The sequence below is a fragment of the Mesoplodon bidens genome (assembly GCF_964165515.1).
Source record: "Mesoplodon bidens genome assembly, chromosome: 20".
In the NCBI taxonomy this organism is placed as follows: domain Eukaryota; kingdom Metazoa; phylum Chordata; class Mammalia; order Artiodactyla; family Ziphiidae; genus Mesoplodon; species Mesoplodon bidens.
Genome location: NC_138181.1, coordinates 8,247,139 through 8,262,561, shown reverse-complemented (window position 1 = coordinate 8,262,561; position 15,423 = coordinate 8,247,139). Strand labels below are relative to the sequence as shown.

Here is a 15,423-nt window from a genome sequence, read left to right as displayed (position 1 = left end):
TTTTTCTTTCTCTGTTGGTCAGATTAGATCATTTCTATTAATCTGTCTTCAGATTCACTGACTTTTTTTCTCTTGTCATCTGCATTCTACTATTGAACCAATCCAATGAGTTTTTTCTTTGGGTTATTATATTTCTCAGTTCTAGACATGGGCATTGGAAGGGCTGCAGCCTGTGAATTATTGTGAAGCGATGGGGAGTTACCCGAAACCCACTGGTAAGTTGAAACACCAGATGTGGATGGCTGTGGCTCACGACAGGAACTGAAGACACTGAGAGATGCTGAGGTGCGTGCGTGTGTTTTGTGCGTTCCTACGCAGCGCGGCTCAGCTGGGTGCATTTTTCCGCATTCACCTAGTGTTCTTCCAGGATGAAGTTACGCATAAACAAACGTGGACGTCTAGCACGGGCACCCCCGGGGGCCTGTAAAAGCACAGGGCGCTGGCCCCAGCCCCGGGTCTGGGATGGAGCCCAGAATTCGCACTCCTGACAAGTTCCCTGGAGCCGTGAAGCGTCGGCACCTGGTCTGAGGACCGCCCTTTGGAAGCACGGCCTTGCGCTGAGCGGGAGCTTTCTGCAGCGTTTAGATCGTACAGATCCTCTCCGCACCGGCACCCGCACCCGGCTGCGCGTCCGGACTAAACACGTCACTGCCCTCACGCGCTGGCAGAGAAGCAGCCGCCACAGGAGCCGGCCGGGTGCGCCGGGGCTGCTTCCGGGTGCGCTCCGACTCTGGCTTTGCGTTCCGGCGACCGACCTCCGGGTGCGCGGCGGCGGGAGGACGACACCAGGGCGCACCCTCGCGCTGGTCCTGCTGGGCGCGCTTCCGGCTACGCAGGCGCAGGAGGCCAGGTGCCAGACCGGGAGCCGGGACTGCAGGTAGGGGCGGTGGGGACCGCAGGTAGGGGCGGCGGGCCTGGGGAGGGGGCGGCGGGCGGGCGCACAGGTAGCTGGGCCGCGTCCTGCCCGGCGCCCGAGCTGGACTTGAGCCGACGGACACGCCGCCGGGACAGGCTTCATCTTTTAAAAAGCAGCGTTTAGCCGTGTTCTTTGGTGGTCTTGTCTCCTCCACCCTTGCTTGACCTTTACTATAGAACCTTAAGGCTAAGCAGGCATCCAGAATATTTAAAATGATTAATGTACCTGTGCTTTGTTGGCAAAATGGGATTCTAACCAAAATTGTATGGGCGGGGGGGGCACTAATTCATTTCTTCTCTGGTTGTGTAAAATATTCTGTAGCTGGTAAAAAACCAATTTTGTTCCATTGCTTTTCGTTCTTTTTAAATTAAGCTGTGAGTGTATAGCAGCGTGAACCACTTTTTTCCTGTTGCCAGTTTTTTCTTATCATTGTCAGAAATCCTTTGTATGTAAACAGTGCCTGAATTTCTCCTACCCACCTGGACCTTCAATCGTTATTTCTTAATTTGTAGAAGCTTTCAGTGTCGTTTTGCTTATTTCTGGGCGAGAACATTTCCTCAGCCATACAGCCTCTTCCCTAGCTCTGGGCAACATACTACAGAAATATGCCTTTAAAAGAAAAAGGAGGGGACTTCCCTGGTGGTCCAGTAGTAGAGAATCCTCCTTACAATGCAGGGGACGCGGGTTCAATCCCTGGTCAGGGAACTAAGATCCCACATGCCGCGGAGCAACTAAGCCCGCACACCACAGCTGGAGAGCCTTCTTGCCGCAAAGGGCAAAGCCCACACGCCCTGGAGCCTGGGCGCCACAACTAGAAAGACGCCCGCAGCCGCAACGAAAGATCCTGCATACCACAACTAAGATCCGATGCAGCCAAAAACAAATTAAGTAAATAATAAATCTTAAAAAAAAGAAGACCATCAGGTGATGGAGTGGGTGAATGACTTCTTTAAGAAGTGGGTGAGACTTCCCTGGTGGCACAGTGGTTAAAAATCTGCCTGCCAATGCAGGGGACACAGGTTCGAGCCCTGGTCCGGGAAGATCCCACATGCCGTGGAGTAACTAAGCCCACGTGCCACAACTACTGAGCCCCTGCTCCGCAACAAGGGAAGCCACCGCAATGAGAAGCCCGTGCACCGCAACGAAGAGTAGCCCCCGCTCGCCGCAACTAGAGAAAGCCCGCGCGCAGCAATGAAAACCCAACGCAGCCAAAAATAAATAAAGTAAATAAAATGATTTTTTAAAAAAGACCCTATGTAAACCTTCCACATGTACACAGGAAGTGTGTGCAAACCTGAATCACCAGCTGCGGTATAGTCAATCCAAAAGAGCAAAGTAGGGCGTCATGTATCTGCTTCGATAAACCTCAAAAACATAATGCTGGGCTTTTAAAAAAGCAAGTGCTAAGAGGACTTTGTGTCCTGCATCCCCGATACAGAAGGATTCTACGCCATTTTATATGAGGGACTTGAGCATCCGCAGATGTTGGTATTCGCAGGGGGTCCTGGAACCAATCCCCTGCGGTTACTGAGGGACGAACAGTGTAACACTGCTTGTATTAATACAAAGTTTGAAAACACGCATGTATTATGTGTTGTTATTTATGGGCACATACTCATGTGGTGAGAATAAAAAGCATGCCTGGAAATTATTAAACTTCAGCTTGCAGCCCCACGTCACGTGTGTTAACAGATGTCTGGGCTCCACCTCAGAGTTTCTGGTGCAGTAGGTGTGGGGCAAGGACTCATGAACCTGCATTTCTCAGAAGTTCCAGGTGGTGCTGCGGCAGGTACAGGGACCACAGTTTGAGAACTACTGACATACCAACTTGAGGATGGGGACTACTTCTTGGGATGGAGCAGAATAGGACTGCGAGGGGTACCTGGCTTCGACCATGTTTGTAATATGTTATTTCTTTAAGAAGGGGATGCAGTATTACTTGACAGAGCTGCATGGTTGCTCGTGATCTTACGTTTTAACTTCCTTTATGCTTGAAACATTTCAGGAGAGAAGAAAGATCCTAGTTGGTAAGGAAAATGGATTGGAAAAGAGAAAGCAGTGGGAGAGTGCGTAGGAAAGCATTGCAGAAGCCTAGGAAGGTGATACTTAGACCAGGGCGGAGGAACGGGGGCGGGGGGGTCTGGTGTGAGCAGATTTGGGAGCTTTGTGGGGACAAGTGACTGTCGGTGGTGACTGATTGGTCTAGTGGCTACGGGGAGGGAGGAATCAAGTCACCTCGTTGTGTGCCCGTCACAGAGGGGAACCCTGTGGAGTGGGCATGCTGGCGACCGGAGAGACAGAATTTAGGTACGGATGTTGCAGACCTTGAGGGGCCAGCTGAGCGAAGTGTAGGAGAAAGAGCCAGGCCACAGACTTGAAACAATCGGCGTGTACACAGCCGCCAGAGCCACGTGCGGGGACGAGACCGTGTGGAAGGCGTGGAATGGAAGGGGGGCCCACAACATCCAGAGGGATGCCGTCACCTAAGGCGGGCTGGCTGGCTGCTCCCCGCCACCCATTCTTGTACAGCCTGTGAGCTGAGGATGCTTTTCACTTTTTGATATGTTGGGGGGAAAATCAAAAGAACATGTGGCATGTGAAATTCGAATCTCAACTTCCATGAACAGTTTTGTTGGGGCACAGTCATGCTCGCTCACTTGTGTAGCATGGCCTGGCTGCTGCTGACAGCAAGATGAAATAACTCTGACAGTTACCTGGTCGCTCGGCACCACTGCTTCTCACCCTGCACGTCACAGTGCCGTGGCTGCTCAATTCCCGCTTCTGGCCCCTAAACCTGAACATTTACTGTCTGATCCTTTATGGAAAAAAGTTCTCTGGTCCCTGACCTCAGGTCTAAGTTGACACACCCTTGGTCACTTTAAATGCTACAGAGGAGAGATGGCCTGGTTTTGCCCATTTCTTTAAGGTCACCTTCTAAGAATCAGGCGTTGTTGGAAGAAGCTCAAGAGACTGTGAGGCCTGAGTGGTGAACGTCGTCATCATGTCCACAAGAGTCCTGGAAGATGCCCGGAGGGAGGGAGGTGGAGAGAAACATGTGGGCCCGGAATCTCAATGAGGAAGGTGAGCAGACAACCCCCTGCAGCATTGCTGGGCATTGCCGACAGGACTCAGCTGGTGGGCGAGCACGTGGCATCGTCTCGAGAAAGGAGCTGTTAAATGAGGCTGGAGCAGTCGAGTAGAGCCAGCGTCTCTCGAGCACCTCGTCATGACAGCAGGGATGAGCAAAGCGGCGTGTTCTCTTCTCATTAGGAAGAGCACACTGACCCGTAGAAGAGTCCATTACTTCTGAAATTCCCTGCTCAGCAGAAGAGTGTCGCTCCTGACCCTTCACCTGCAGCCTTGTCACTGGAAGCATACAGGTGTCACTCACTCAGAGTGTGAACACTGAAAACAGCAGATTTGAGGGGAAGAGTTGAGTTTGGGAAGTTTTTTTTTTTTTTAAAGGTTTCCCTTTTCTCTCTTTTTTTCTTTTTAGATGTTGGGGGTAGGAGTTTATTAATTAATTAATTTAGTTTTGCTGTGTTGGGTCTTCGTTTCTGTGCGAGGGCTTTCTCTAGTTGTGGCAAGCAGGGGCCACTCTTCATCGCGGCGCGCGGGCCTCTCACTATCGCGGCCTCTCTTGTTGCGGAGCACAGGCTCCAGACACGCAGGCTCAGTAGTTATGGCTCACGGGCCTAGTTGCTCCGCGGCATGTGGGATCCTCCCAGACCAGGGCTCGAACCCGTGTCCCCTGCATTAGCAGGCAGATTCTCAACCACTGCGCCACCAGGGAAGCCCAGGAAGTATTTTTATATTTTAATGTTGAGATTTTATATATACATAAAAATACATACCATGTCTTCTTTATCCATTCCTCTGTCGATGGACACTTAGGTTGCTTCCATGTCTATTTATATGGTAAATAGAGCTGCAGTCAGCATTGGGGTGCATGTAACTTTTCGAATTAGTGGGGTTTTTTTCCTGGATATATACCTGCAAGTGGGATTGCTGGATCATATGGTAGTTCTAACTTTAGTTTTTTGAGGGGCCTTCACACTGTTCTCCATAGTGGCTGCACCAACTTACATTCCTACCAACAGTGCAGGAGGGTTCCCTTTCCTCCACACCCTCTCCAGCATTTATTATCTCTTGTCTTTTTGATGATGGCCATTCTGACAAGTGTGAGGTGATATCTCATTATGGTTTTAATTTACATTTCTCTGATGATTAGCAATGCTGAGCATCTTTTCATATGTTGGCCGTTCATATTGTCTTTGGAAAAATGTCTATTCAGGTTTTCTGATCACTCAGCCATAAGAAAGAATGAAATTCTGCTATTTGTAACAACATGCACGGACCTAGAGAGTATTATGCTTAGTGAAATAAGTCAGAGAAAGACTAATACCGTAGGATGTCACTTATATGTGGAATCTAAAAATAAAACCAACAAATGTATATAGCAAAACAGAAACAGATATAGAGAACAAACCAGTGGTTACCAGTGGGGAGAGGGAAGAGAGGGGACAAGATAGATGTATGGGATTAAGAGTTACAAACTCCTATGTGTAGAATAGGTAAGGAACAAGGATAATTGTACGGCACAGGGAACACAGCCATTGTTTTGTAATACAGTAAGTCCCCTACATATGAACCTTCAAGTTGCGAGCTTTCAAAGGTGCGAACCTACCTTCCATCAGTGTCAGGCGTGAGTGAAATGGCCGCTTGCCCTCCGTCTCCTGTTGCTGACGACCCTTCACCTCTACCATCTCCCACCTCCTCTCCCTCCTCCAGTCAGTAACTCTTCTTGCCTGTTCACTCGATGCCAGCCCCTGTGTGCCGGCTGTTGTACTGGACTACTGTACTTTTTAAGGTACTGTACTGTGAGATTAAACATGTTTTATTTGTTGTGCTCGTTTTTTTATGTATTATTTGTGTGAAAAGTAGTATAAACCTATTACAGTACAGTGCTATATAGCCGATTGTGTTAGTTGGGTACCTAGGCTAACTTTGTTGGAGTTAACGAACACGCTCTTGGAACGGAACTCGTTCGTAGGTAGTGGACTTGCTGTAGCTTTAGATGGAATATAATCTAGAAAAATACTGAATCACTATGTTGTACACCTGAAACTAATACAATATTGTAAATCACCTAACATTCAATTAAAAACTGAGGTTGAGATATAATTTACAGGCTATAGATTTGCTATTTTAAAGTGTACAGTTAGTGATTTTTCATATATTCACAAGGTTGTGCAACCGTCACCACTAATTCCAGAACATTTTCATCCAAAAAGAAATCCTGCCACATCAACAGCCTCTCCCCATGTCTGCTTCCACCCAGGCCCTGGCAACCACTGATCTACTTGCTGTCTCTGGACTTCCCTGTTGTGCAGTTTTGTATGAATGGAATCATATGCTATTTCCCTTAGTTAATTTTCCTGAGAATAATGTTTTCAATGCATGTTGCAGCACGTGTTAGTGCTTTATTCGTTTTAATGGCTGAACACTATGTCACTGTGTGGATACGTCATGTTCTGTTTATCCAGGCATCATCTGATGGACATTTAGGTTGCTTTCACTATTTGGCTGTTAGGAATAATGCTGCTGTGAACATTCACGTACAAGTGTTTGCATGAATGTATGTTTTCAGTTCTCTTGGGTAGATACCGAGCGGTAGATTTGGCGGAAACTCGGTGTTTAACCTTTGAGGACTTCCAGACTGTTTGCCACAGTGGCAGCTCCATTTTACATTGTCACCAGCAGTGTATGAGGGTTTCCCGTCCACACTTGTTACCACCTGGCTTTATGATTATAGCCATCCTAGCGGGTGTGAGGTGGGATCTCGTCGTTTTGGTGTGTGTTTCCCTGGTGACTATTAAACTTGAGCATCTTTTCATGTGCCTGTTGGCCATCTGTATATCTTCTTTGAGGAAATGTCTGTTCAAGTCCTTTGCCTTTTTTTGTTTCTTTTTTTTTTTTTTTTTTTTTGCGGTACGCGGGCCTCTCACTGTTGTGGCCTCTCCCGTTGCGGAGCACAGGCTCCGGACGCGCAGGCTCAGCGGCCATGGCTCACGGGCCCAGCCGCTCCACGGCAAGTGGGATCTTCCCGGACCGGGGCACGAACCCGTGTCCCCTGCATCGGCAGGCAGACTCTCTACCACTGCGCCACCAGGGAAGCCCCTTTGCCCATTTTAAAATTGAGTTATTTGTCTTTTTATTGTGGAGGAGGAATACTATTTTTGAGTTGTCCACTAGACTCCAAGTAGAGGTGTCAGGAAAGCAGGTGTGGAGTTCTGGGGAGGCTGGGATTGGGCTTCACACCTGGAGCTCAGCGGATGGGCATGGAGATCTCCCCACCCCGGGAACGAGGGCGGGGGCCAGGTCCCAGCCCACAGGTGGTTTCCTGGGAGCCGAGTGCAGAGCATTTTCAGGAGGAGGGAGGGAGTGGTCAGCCAGGCCAGGTGCTGCCGAGGGGCCAGGCCTGCACGTTGGCGGTTGAGCTTTGCACGGGGTCTGCGCCGTCACTGGTGTCCCGTGTGCCCCAGTGCTGTGGTTAAGCCGACGCACAGTGGTACAGCCACATCGCTTGTCGGGGTAGTGATGCTCCCTGCGGGTGGCAACCAGCGTCCGCCCCAGGCACCCTGAGTGTCCCGCTCCCGATGTCCAGGTCCCTCCCCACCCTCCACCGAGGCAACCGGGTGGTAGCGCCTGCCTCCGCCCCGGGCCTCGCACCTGCTCCCGGGCGCCCCCATTGGATGGCGAGCGCCCCTGCCTCATGGTGGCTGCTCACCTGCGCGCCCACCCGTCTCACCCGCGTCGTGTCGCCCAGCGTTCTCATCAGCGCTCGTTCTGGATTCCCACTGGGGCCTCCCACCCTGGGGCACCTTTCACACCTTTGCTTCTTAAAAACATCAGGGGGCTTTTGAGTACCTTGCAAGGAACATCCCAACCCCTCAGAGTCCCAGCTGCACCCCGACCCCAGCTTCTCTCCTGTCCACCTCCTGCCCCAGCCCCACTGGACTAACAAAGCCACAGTTTGCTTTCATCTTACTAACTGTTCAGTGCGTATCTACTCAGCGCAGACAGCTGCAGGGAGATGGAGACAAAGTCAGACCCAAGAGTCCCTTCTGCTCGAAGCTGTAATAGAAAGCGGCGACTCTGGGAGGAGGTGGCGTCGAGCGTTTGGTACAAGGCTGCTCTCAGACCCTCTGTGATCCTCACGGTGACCCTGAGGCCCAGGAGGCTGTGTCACCCTCAGTCCTTCCTGAAATCAGATGGACCGTGACTACTCCCTGTTTCCCTGCCTGTTTTAGGAGCTCGCAGAAGCCCGCGCCATGGAGACGAGGCCCCAGGAGGGCAGGAAGGGGCCCCCGCCCAGGGACGCGCCCCCGCTGGTGGGGCTGCTGCTGTCCATGGCGCTCATGAACGCCCTCCTCTACCTCTGCCTCGACCGGCTCTTCATCTCGCCCCGGCGCTCCACGGAGGACCCCACGCGCTGTCCCTACGGCCACTTCCGGATGGGGCCGACGAGCAACTGCTCCCCGTGGCTGTCCTGCGAGCAGCTGAGGACAGAAGTGAGGCAGATGAAGCGCGTCGGGGAAGGAGCCGTGAAGAGAGTGAGTCCCTGGCTCACCCCCGGGGGAGCGAGTGGCCCAGCGGGAGCGGGGCTGGCGTCGTGTGCCCGGAGCCACGAGCCCAGCCGCCAGTCCCTCCAGCCGGGACATTATCCTAGTAGAGGGAGGCGGAGGAAGGAAGCGGCTAGATGCACCAAGGAGTACGCTGCTTCGTTGTTGACAGTAATAGAAAGCTAGAAGTAATAACTACAGGGCAGTGGTTAAGTTATGGTCCAACCACTTGTACAATATTCTACAGCCAGTAAGTGTAGCTAGGAGCCCTGTGCGGCAACATTGAAAAGCTCTCATTACGATAAGTAGAAAAGCAAAATAGAAAATTGTGCAATACGCTGTTTTCATCTGCAAGATTATATACGTAGAAAAATATTAAAATGTTAGAAAGTGTGTTATGGTGAAGGAAGATTTCTTATTTTTCAAACTCTATGATGGTATTATATTGATTAAAAACTTTTTATTTTAAAAAGAGAAAGCAAAGGGGCGAATTCAGTTCTCACGTAGAAGCTGCCAGAGCCCCGTCTCATGGGCTGCATTTCTGCAGTGGTTGCACTGAGACAGGGTGACTCCAGAAGCCAGTGAAGGGTGTTGAACAGGACAGACCCTCTGTGAGGACGCAGCGAGGGACGGCAGGGCTGCAGCTGGATAGACAGCTGCGTCCCTGAATGGGGAACGGATTCACCTCGAAGGAGGGAGTCAGAGGGGAATTAACGTGAGGTGAAACCATGAAGCCAGGTGATGGGAAGGTAACGGGTTTCTTCAGATTCGCCCGCTCACTGTAGTGGGTGCTGGGGGTGTAGCAGTGGACAGAGCAAAGGCCCTTGAAGCCGGCTGGGGAGTCAGACAGTCAAGAAGACAAGAAACAGGCGCGTAGGAAGCTGTGTTAGTGACGCGCTCTGAGCCAGTGGGGCAAGGAGAGAGCCGCGGGCTTGTTACTCCAGGTGGTCAGAATGGTGTGGGTATTTGGGGACAATGATCCAGCAAGAAAGATGGGGACCAGCAGACGCCCCTGGGTGGAATGTGCCTGGTTGTCCGTGGACCAGAGGCAGGATGCGAGGAAGGCGTCAGAGGTGAGGGCCCCCCGGGGCTGCTGGCCTCGGGCACCACTGCAGCGTGAGTGGAGGGGAGGACTGCCAGCCTGTGTGCAGAGCAGACCTGGCCGGGCTCGCAGGGAGCTTAGTGACAGGTGGCTACAGCTCGACACGAGTGTCAGCACCGGACACGGCAAGAAATCAGTGAGTTGTGGTTGTATCTTCAAGGCGGGGGCTGTAGGACGTCCCAGTAGACTGGACGTGGGGTGTAAGGGAGGGGATGACGGAGGCGCCCGGCTGGGGCAGCAGGGAGGACAGGGTCTGCGTCACCTGCCCGGGGAGGCCCTGTGTGTGTGTGAGGTGACCATCCTGAGCCGTTTAGGTGGCCAGGCAGGGACACGGGCATTTGGGTGTACGAGTCTGGCACTCGGGGGTGGGGATGTAGATTTGGGGGGTGTTGACAGCATTGGGCTAAGAAGTCACCAGGGAGGGGAGTCATAGAGGACTCAAGCCAGTCAATTTCTGTCCCCTTCAGGGAGGGACCCTGAGGGCTGCCCACTTGCTTCCACGCTGTTGTGCTCGCTCAGAACATTTTTGGAATTTTTTTATTTTTTATTTTTAGTTATTTAGTGGTACGCGGGCCTCTCGCTGTTGTGGCCTCTCCCTTTGCGGAGCACAGGCTCCGGGCGTGCAGGCTCAGCTGCCATGGCTCACGGGCCCAGCCACTCCGCGGCATGTGGGATCTTCCCGGACTGGGGCACGAACCCGTGTCCCCTGCATCGGCAGGCGGACTCTCAACCACTGTGCCACCAGGGAAGCCCCAGGATTTTTATATTGGAGTCAGAGATCAAATACAGTGCTGGTGCAGATCTATGGAGAGAATAAAATGTTCTGTATAAAAATAAATAAAATATATATTCATGAAACTTACAGTGACTGTAGCAGCCAGAGAAATATGGCTTCTTAATAGAAATTATCCGTAGTGAAATTTCTCAAATTCGGGTTTTTGAGAAGGTCTTGAAAGATTTCTCTTTTGAATAAACGGTCAACAGCAGTTAGAGGGTTTTTCCATTAAGGAACCTCCCTTCTCAGGCCCAAAATAAATCTTCACAGTCCTGTAGACCACCTCCCTTTGAAATAATAGTTTTTAGTTCTTTTAAAAAATGTTTTAAAATATAAAAGTAATATATATTCATTCTGGAAAAGTTATACCAAAAGGTATGAAGGAAAAAAAAAAGCATATAAAGAGAACAGCAAAAATCCTTCGATTTCTATGTAATTTTGCCTTGTTTTATGCAGTTAGAACAATGGTATAAAAACACTTTGTATCCTTTTCATTTGTAACATGACTTTTATCTGTGAAAACCCTATCAGGGTCTGCATTTTGCTGAGCCCTGAAACCTTGATTGAGTGGTCCTGCATCACCGGACTGCTCCCCGGTTTTTGATGGATGGATAGCTTCCAGTTATGCTTTTATAAATAATGCCAGATTTTTATTCTTAGAGCTTTTTAGGTATTTCAGATTGTTGCCTTAGATAGATTGTAGATTTTAATGTTAAAGGCTCTTGATAAATATGCCCCAAGTTGCTTTCGTGACCTTTATTTTAACAATGAAGAAGAGGAAGCCAGAGGGACACAGCCCACGGGGTCGGGAACCACCTGGTGCCGTGGAGTCCTGACCTGGGTCCTGTTTTCTCTTCTGCAAGCTTCTGCCTTCCCTTTGGGGGCTCGAGCAGAAGATCAGTGGTTCTTATTTCTTTTTTTAAAAAATACCACTTTATTTATTTATCTGTTTATTTACCTATGTATGTATGTATGCATGTATCTATCTATCTATCTATCTGTCTATCTATCTATCTATCTGTCTATCTATCTATCTATCTATCTATCTGTGTATCTAAGCCGCACAGCTCACGGATCTTAGTTCCCTGACCAGGGATTGAACCCCGGGCCCATGACAGTGAAAGCGCAGAGTCCTAACCACTGGACCGCCAGGGAATTCCCCTGTGGTTCTTCTTTGCCCGCTGATAGAAATGGGAATCCAAGGCCATGCGGTACAGCGGTTCCTCTGCCAGCTGTGTGCCAGGACAGCAGTCCAGTGTGTGCCACTTCAGCTCCTGCTGTTACAGCTGAAGTCACAGAAAACCACGGACCATGTGAAATTGTGTTCCTTACGTAGAGTCGTTCCTGTTTGTGGTTTGCTCTGACACCTTTTAAAGCGAATGGTGGCATTGTGTGTGATGGGCTGGCTGGGCTCAGTCCCTGTGTGGGCTTTTCCAGCTCTCCACTCACCCCTTTTCCAGCCTTCTCCCGCCCCGCCCCCGCTTTGCACTGCCCTGCTTTGGTCTGTCTGCTACTCCCTGCCTTTGTTCGTGCCGTCCCGTTCTCCACAGCTGGCCTGCGAGCCCCGTCATCCCTCAGACCAGCTTCCAGGACGTTCCCGCGGGCTCTCCAGACAGCCCTCAGCACCCGGACTAGCTGCCCGGCCTCCTCCGTGCTGGGCCTTCGCCCTGACAGCGCATTTGCCTTGCCCGGCATCTGGTCCTGCTTATGAGCAGGTCTTTGGAACAGTCTGTGCCTCGCTAATGTCTGTGTCTTCTGCACCACGTCTGACACTGGGAGGCATTTGCCGTGTTGCTTCCCGGCTCACCAGCTGACAAGGGTTCTGGGTTGACGTTCTCTGTGGCTGTGTTCCAGGTGTTTCTGTCCGAGTGGAAGGAACGCAAGGTGGCTCTGTCGCGGCTCACCAGGCTGGAGGTAAGAGACGACTTCCTGCACGGACTGCGGATGCTCAAGTCGTTGCAGAGTGAGCACGTTGTCACGCTGCTGGGCTACTGTGAGGACGACAACAGCATCCTCACCGAGTACCACCCCTTAGGCTCCCTGAGCAGCCTGGAGGCGACGCTGAACCTCTCCAAGTACCGGAGCACGAACACATGGCAGCACAGGTTGCAGCTGGCCCTGGGCTACGTGGCCATCATCGACTTCCTGCACCACAGTCCCCTGGGCACGCTGGTCATGTGCGACTCCAGCGACCTGCCCAAGACGCTGTCCCAGTACCTGCTGACCGCCAACTTCAGCATCGTGCTCAACGACCTGGACGCCCTGCCCCTGGTGAACCGCAGCACCGGGGCCCTGGTGAAGTGCGGCCACCGGGAGCTTCGTGGGGACTTCGTGGCCCCAGAGCAGCTGTGGCCCTACGGAGAGGATGTGCCTTTTCACGACGACCTCATGCCCGCGTATGACGAGAAGATCGACATCTGGAAGATTCCAGATGTCTCCAGTTTCCTTCTGGGACACGTAGAAGGGAGCGACATGGTCCGATTCCACTTGTTTGATATTCACAAGGCGTGTAAGAGCCAGACGCCTGCAGAGAGACCCACCGCTCAGGAGGTCCTGGACACTTACCAGAAGGTTTTGAATCTACTCAGAGACACCGCGACGTCTCAGACAAGAGAGATGCTGTAAAGACCAGTGCAGTCGGTGAGGTATGGGAGTCAAGGATCGGATGGAAGAGTTACAGTGGTTCCGCTCTGATGGTGAGGTTTTTGCTGCTTTGACCCGTGGTTCTTCCATCCGCGTGCACAAGTGAGCGGCTCCCTATCCTGGCCGCCTGGCAGGAGTTACTAAGCCAGAGCAAACCGGCCTTGATGGGAGCCCGGCTTCAGGCAAAGGTGCAGAGAAGCAGCGAGTCTGGCCAGTATCTGAAGGAAGTAAGAAAAATGGAGCCACAAAGAGGCTTCCCTAACACCTAAATGTGTAAGCTTGTAAGAAATGTGTGTAGAGAGGTTTTTAAATTGCAGCGTACGGAAGAAACAAGCAGTTGTACTCGCTTTTTTAGGTGAGTATTTGCAGTGTATTTCACTGGTACTGATGAGGCATCTCTACCATTTCAAAAGATTGCTCTGTGAAGCTCCTGTGCCATTCCCTTCCCAGCGAGCTTGCACGCTCTTTGAAATTTTGAATGGATAAGGAACATTTAAAATATCAAGTATGATGGAGATTATGTTACTGCCTTGGATGGTGCTTGTGAAATTCCTATTTACCTTCCAGCTGGATTTTCTGTGTCCAAAATTAATTATTGTGAACATTTTATATCAACAGTGTCTGTCACTCATCACTGGAAGGCGTCAAGCCCTTCCACTTGAGTCGCATGATTGAATCCTTCAAATAGCTCTTTCCTTGGTCACCGTCACCCTTGTTTGCAGGGGATGATGGATTTGGTGCATAGTCATCATCACCAGTAAGGGGGTTAGAGCTGACACTGAGGGGCAAAGACGCTGTGTAGCCGACTGCCTGCCCCTGGCTTGCACAGGCCTCACAGTCACTGGAGTCACAGGGAGCTGGGCCCCGACCCACAGGTTCTGACTCAGTCTGTCTGGGTGGAGTCCGAGAGTTTGCATTTCTCACTGGTTTCCAGGTGATGCTGGTGCTGCCAGTGTGGGGACCACATTTCGAGAACCACTGTGCTTAACTGTCAGGGAGGGCAACCCAGACAGTAGGATAGGGAGTACTGTCAGTATTATCCCTATTCTACTGCCTATGGTTGATCGGGTCCTGTGGGTCCTATGGTTCGTCAGAGAATACGCTTGCCCAGAGTACATTAACTGCTACTTTTTGTTATAAAAGTGCTGCCAGAACCCACTAGGATGGCTGTAATCAGAAGGATGGACAATAACAAGTGTTGGTGAGGATGTAGAGAACTGGAACCATCATACACTGCTGGTGGGAATGTCAAGTGTTCCAGCTGCTTTGGAAAACAGTCTGGCAGTTCCTTAAAAAGTTAAAAATAGAATTAACTTGACCCAGCAGTTCCACTCCCCAGTATTTACCTGACAGAATTGAAAACATGGCCATAAAAGAACTTGTACATGAATGTTCATAGCAGCATTATTCATGATAGACAAAAGATGAAAATAACCCAAATGTCCATCCACTGGTGAACAGATAAAGAAAACAAAGAGAATGTGGTCCATCCGTTCAATGAGGTGTTGTTCAGCCATAAAAAGGAATGAGGTACTGATACATGCTCCGACATGGATGAATATGCTAAGTGAAAGAAACTGTCACAGAAGACCACATTTGTATGATTTAATTTTATGAAATGTCCAGAATTGACAAACCCATAGACATAGAAAGTAAATTAGTAGTTTCTAGAGGCTAGCAGGGTTGAAGAATGGGGAGTGCTTACTTATGGGTACAGGGTTTCTTTGGGGGTGATGAAAATGTCCAGAAATTATGCAGTGGTGATGGTTGCACAACTCTGAATATACTAAGTAACACTGAATTGTACAAAAAGGGAAAATTCTATGGTTTGTGAATTATATCTCAATAAAGCTGGAAACCCCCCCTCTTATGGCCCTTTTCACTTGACGTAGTACTTACTGTGTGGAGCTGCTGATTTGAAATTACCCTATTCGTGTTGTCATTCTGGTTTGAGGGTTTTCTTGGTCTGGGGACTTTGCATTGGGAGCAACACTTTGTTTCAAATGAATTTGTTTTTAAATATTGATGATAGAGCTAAAATGAACAGCATGGTGTAGGGGAGGGGACGCTGTCAGGATCAGAAGACCTGAGTTATAGTCCCAGCTCTGCCTGTGACTCATGTGTGGCCTCAGACAAACCCATTTCTAAATGAGACGGTTGGTGAGAGGCATTTCCAACTTCTGCTCTACCTCTGAGTTCTCCCTGATGCTTCATCATGCCCGTGCCAGACACCAAACTGGCCCTAGCCCTTCAGGTTCCATCTTCAGTACCAACAGAACTGCAAAATCGTAAGAGGAACGTACATTCTCACTAAAACCTACGTGAGTTCATTGCCCACATCTTCAGCAAAAGTATAATCAGG

General features: G+C 50.4%; 1 protein-coding gene across 7 annotated transcripts; it reads left to right on the top strand.

Annotated features, from left to right (window-relative positions):
- The first annotated feature begins 641 nt into the window (after positions 1-641).
- On the top strand, positions 642-14,926 carry POMK (protein O-mannose kinase). Of its 7 annotated transcripts, XM_081221087.1 has the most exons (6): positions 821-877; positions 1,927-2,139; positions 3,843-3,997; positions 8,230-8,532; positions 12,273-12,332; positions 12,454-14,926. In XM_081221087.1, exons 3-6 carry the CDS (start codon positions 3,940-3,942, stop codon positions 13,041-13,043), a joined length of 1,011 nt encoding a protein of 336 aa, XP_081077213.1. In that variant the 5' UTR covers positions 821-877; positions 1,927-2,139; positions 3,843-3,939; the 3' UTR covers positions 13,044-14,926. The 7 variants fall into 7 exon arrangements, with proteins under 7 accessions (XP_081077214.1, XP_081077213.1, XP_081077208.1 ...); XM_081221082.1 differs by having other exon boundaries at positions 12,273-14,926; XM_081221086.1 differs by lacking the exon at positions 3,843-3,997 and having other exon boundaries at positions 12,273-14,926.
- The last annotated feature ends 497 nt before the right edge of the window (positions 14,927-15,423 follow it).